Source organism: Alosa alosa, chromosome 8, assembly GCF_017589495.1.
Source record: "Alosa alosa isolate M-15738 ecotype Scorff River chromosome 8, AALO_Geno_1.1, whole genome shotgun sequence".
Taxonomy (NCBI): Eukaryota; Metazoa; Chordata; class Actinopteri; order Clupeiformes; family Clupeidae; genus Alosa; species Alosa alosa.
Genome location: NC_063196.1, coordinates 5791641 through 5796140, shown reverse-complemented (window position 1 = coordinate 5796140; position 4500 = coordinate 5791641). Strand labels below are relative to the sequence as shown.

The following is a 4500-nucleotide window of genomic DNA, read 5'->3' as shown; positions in this document are numbered from 1 at the left end:
CCAGAAGCTCGCATCATACTGGTGTTGCTGCTTGCTGGTCAGCAGGGATCAGCTGGGAAAACTGGGCAGTGGGCAAACCTCACTTTCTGGTGCTTAACAAATGATGGATGATTCATGGGGGCAACTTTTTGAGCAATGTTGCCAGGCAAATCACATGACCCATTCTTGGTGTTTGGATTGGTTGATCATAAGTTGCCCACTGATGGATTATGCATTGTTGCCCAATAACAGTGGGAAAATGCCCAAACAACATTACTCCACAACACTGGAGTGTACTGCCAAGCAATATGCTGATGCCAGGCAGTAGCACTCATGTCTTCGGTCCAAGGGTGCAGGATTAAGTCCAATGCAATAACATGCTGAACACATACAAACAATACAGGGAGATTTATGTAAGGGTCCGGGACGCTAGACAGTACTGCTGAGTCTTGTTGATGATGCTGTTTGCTGCTTGAGTCCTTTGGTTTGGCATTCAGGCCACTGGCTTTGCTCAGAGCCAACATCAATTGGGCATAAATGGTTGTTAAAGAACCCTACTTGTGTGTACTTGGTTGGGTATTCAGGCTGCTGGCAGTGCATGTTGTACCAGGAAGGAGGTTCTTTTTGGATCCTGAGTACAACATGTTATGTACTGTAATGTTAGACTGGGTTGGATGTTGACAGGCCGATGGGGGAAATGTTTTACCTATTGCGTAAGGAACTTAACACCTTTCCTGTGTATATCTGAATAAAGAAAATTACAGCTTATTTGTTTTAAAAGTGTTTTAAAATTACGGAAGTGTATTGCATTCATTAAAAAAAATCAACTTTATTATTCATTATCTCAGAAAACACAGGGCAATTGTTTGGAAATCCAATCCACTTCCGTTTGAAATCATAGCTCCCATAATGTAATGTGTTCACTCAGAAAATAGACAGGAGAAAGAGATGCTGTTGTTAAATGACATTTATTTCAAAAGCTGTCGAATAAAAATGGATAGGTTCTCTTCACTGAATTCAAATCTGACTGAAGTAGGTGGTCATTTGAGAATACTCTGGGACACATTATTTTTTTACTATCTATGTTAGGAGCACTGGAAAGGAGTTTGACAAACAAACAAAAAAATGTAATCTTAATAGAAACGAAAACAAAACAAAAAACCTTGACATTATCAACTCAAAACAAAAAAATATGTCTTTCCTGAGAGTTTTACCTGGAATGAATACAAGCAATAAATAAAAAAAATCCTTTAATTTTTTTCCAGAAAATAAAGAGAAAGAAAACATCCATACTGTACACAGAAGAATTACGTACACCTGTCAATCACATCGTGACCTTGCATCTGATGTTTGTGATTATGCATGATGATGTGTATGTTTATATTTATATTCATATTTATATTTGTATCTATGTATGATAATGTATCTCAGCAATTCAAACGTTTAATCTCTCTATACTGTCAGTCCACCGTAATTATGCCAGCCAAATAAAACTTTCCCCCAAATATATATATTACCAGATTTAACTTTGTCAAATAGAAGATGAACTCCTCAAGCTGCTGCAGTGATCTGAGTGTGAATGAACAAGGTAGTAGAACATGACACAAAATGATAAGCATACGGAACTGGAATTGTGTTTAAAATGTCTGAAGAGTTGTCTGTGTAATTGGTGTTCACCTCAACTTAAAATAAGTTGGCCATGTTTTAAAGTGTAGCATAGCTATAGAATTATAAATCTGCACATAGCCTACTCCATGCTCCAAACTCCAGCTTTGCCCCAATCTATTGGCTAAAAAGAATGTTGTCAAGAGCAACTGAAATTCTGAAATTAGCCTACCTTGCTACAGGGGCTATGTGTATGACATTTAGTTTAAAATGTAAAAAAAATCTCAGGAAAAGCCCCAGAATGAGAAGAAATAACAATTTTGATGTAATGTCAAAAATACCCACAGATGCTCTGTGTTACCCAGTTATCCACTACAGTTAGCATGCTAACCAGCTAGTTTCAGACCATGCTCACCACTTTGTACCTTAGGAGGTGCTGTATCAAATACATACAAGTCAATGGAAGAGTTTCTTTGCAGACGTTATGGTGCATCTCGAATCCTATGTACAGTATAGCCCCCTCGGGATTTGCCTGGATGCCACCAAGCAGAAGTTCAGCATTCCCATCACCCTCTATCTAACTAAACAGCTGTGTAGCAGAGCCTTCATATCATAGTAGCTCAGTATGTCACACTTGGGTTGAACAAAGCTGTATTTGATTTGGGGGCTCCCTACCTGAAGGCCAGGTATGCCATGTTAAGTCATCCTATCCAAGTTTCTTTATAACTTTAAAACAGCTTCAAAGTCATTTTGATGGTAAACTAACTTGTAATAGAGAGAATGGTGCGCTCAGCCATAGCGTATCCATCTACAGACAACCAGCCATGCAACTTTGATCCAACTTTGATCTCCCACCCCCCTTGCCAGTCGACATGGCTCTTCAGAGATCATCTTTTCCGGTTTGTAAACAAATCCATATTTACCGTGTTCCGGGAGGAGGGAACAAGCCATGAGTGGTACTGCTTGTGTGGGCAGGTGTGTGTGTGTGTGTGTGTGTATTTAATTAAGTACTCTGCCTGTGGCCTAACATAGTCTGTGGTTATGTCATGTGCAAACAATCATAGCTTTGTGTGGGCTGGTGTGGGGAGTAGGCTTCTCAGTCATCTGCTTCTTTGGTCCTGTGTTTAGTCATTGCTGGAGAATTTGTCTAGACTGCGTGTAGTTGTCTTGTAACGGTCACTGGTTTGTGTGGGCAGCAGTATCTACTGTACGCTGTAATCAGAGAGTGCTTAGAAATGAATGTCTGCTGCAGGGTAAAACAGGCACTTGTGTGTTTCACTTCAACATGCATCCCTCTTTTCACAGGGCTAGACTCTTCAACAGTATTTGTTGGTAACAAATTCAATTAATAGACGATGCTGCCTAAGAACTGTCAGACAAATGTGCAGTAGTGTCTTAATTATTTCCAGAGCTGTAGGTTACTGATTACCTAAGTCTACTGCAAGTTGCTTTCGACAGAATTGCTCAATGGGTACACACAAATGGTCATCTACAGACTCCTGCAGCTGTATAGCTCTGGCTACGTGAGACCACTTCTCTTCACTGATAGACAGTGGCACTTAGGGTGGCCCTGAGACAAGTAGAGGATGTCGAACACATTTTCAAACATTAAAAAAGAATTTTAGGAAACGATTTGGTCTTTAATGATTAATTTTAACGATTGAGCTTTAATGAAGATACAGTATGTGTGTTTGGAGTTGAGGTTGTTTGTGGGAGTGAAACATATTGTCTCATGTAAGTGCGATGCTCCTTGATCGTACTTGGTGCGAGGCTGAGTAGCTTTCTGAACTCACAACATTAGTTAGGGACAGGTTTGTCACATGTCTCAACAGAAGAGCACAAGACTGTAGGGCAAAAAACAAATAACAAAAACCAACTGAAGAGGAAAAACAAAACTGACACACTGAAAACAGGATTTTGGGACAGAAAATATTGAGAAATGAACAAAATATTAATATAGATAAAATTATTCTCCTTTGTATTGTTTCTGTTTCCATTTCCTTTTAAATATAGCGATCCTCTTTCACAGAGCTCTCTCCTATGCAGTACAGGAGGTTACACAGACTGTCTCTGACTTATGTTCCTCTCTAAAAAAAAAAAAAAAAAAAAAATGGCTACCCGTTAAAAAGTCGGGCAATCAAGATTCGCACACACACCCCCAATGGCACCCTGGGAATGTTCTCTCGCCTCCTGTACAGCAATCCTCCTTCCAGACTGGCCGAGAAAGTCACAGACCACCCCCTTTCTCCCACTCAAACATGGTCAGCCCCACCCCTTCAACTGGCTCTCCATGGCAACGCTCAGGGCTGGTCCAACCAGCTGTTATCATCGTCCAGCAGACTGTCGTCCAGCAGAGGCTGCTGTGTGGGGAGAGCCAGCTCTCTGAGGAGACTGGGCAACGAGGAGGAGGATGAGGAGGAGGAGGATGAGGAAGAAGGGGATGAAGAGCGCAGGCCGATCTTCTTCTTCAGCAGGTGGAACTGGTCGCGGATGAAGTTGTAGAAGTCATACTCGTAGCGCATGCGCCCGAAGAGCACCTGCAGAGCCGCCGGGGTTGGCGTGTGCTTCCGCACTGTTCCCGTCAGGTTCCCCATCTTCCAGAAGGCTGGCACACCACAAAGGAGAGAGAGAAGGGGTTTAGAACCAGACTACTTTAGAAAACTAGAGACATACGGGATTAGAACGGGAGTGCTTTAAAACCCTAGAAACATTGGGGTTTAGAACGGGACTTCTTTAGAACAGAGGAATGGGGGGATAAACAGAATTGTTTTACTAAAAGTAGTGAGGTAGTAGTTTTAGTATGATTGTATTGTATTACTAGGTTAGCGTGGGTTTAGTATGGGTCTAGTGTAGTACCTGGGCTCTTGTAGATGCTGAGTACGTCGCTGAAGTAGTGAGGTAGCAGCCGCTCCAGCA

At 41.6% G+C, this 4500-nt stretch overlaps 1 protein-coding gene across 1 annotated transcript in view; it reads right to left on the bottom strand.

Annotated features, from left to right (window-relative positions):
- Positions 1-935: 935 nt before the first annotated feature.
- usta (uronyl 2-sulfotransferase a) overlaps positions 936-4500 on the bottom strand; it is a 91654-nt gene continuing 88089 nt past the window's right edge. Inside the window, exons 7-8 of the mRNA XM_048251037.1 lie at positions 4441-4500; positions 936-4189 (exon numbers count right to left, since the gene is read on the bottom strand). The exon at positions 4441-4500 is cut by the window's right edge and continues 98 nt beyond it. Of these exons, the coding sequence (XP_048106994.1) occupies positions 3885-4189; positions 4441-4500 (365 nt within the window). The 3' untranslated portion in view covers positions 936-3884. The remainder of the gene's footprint in view (positions 4190-4440) is intronic.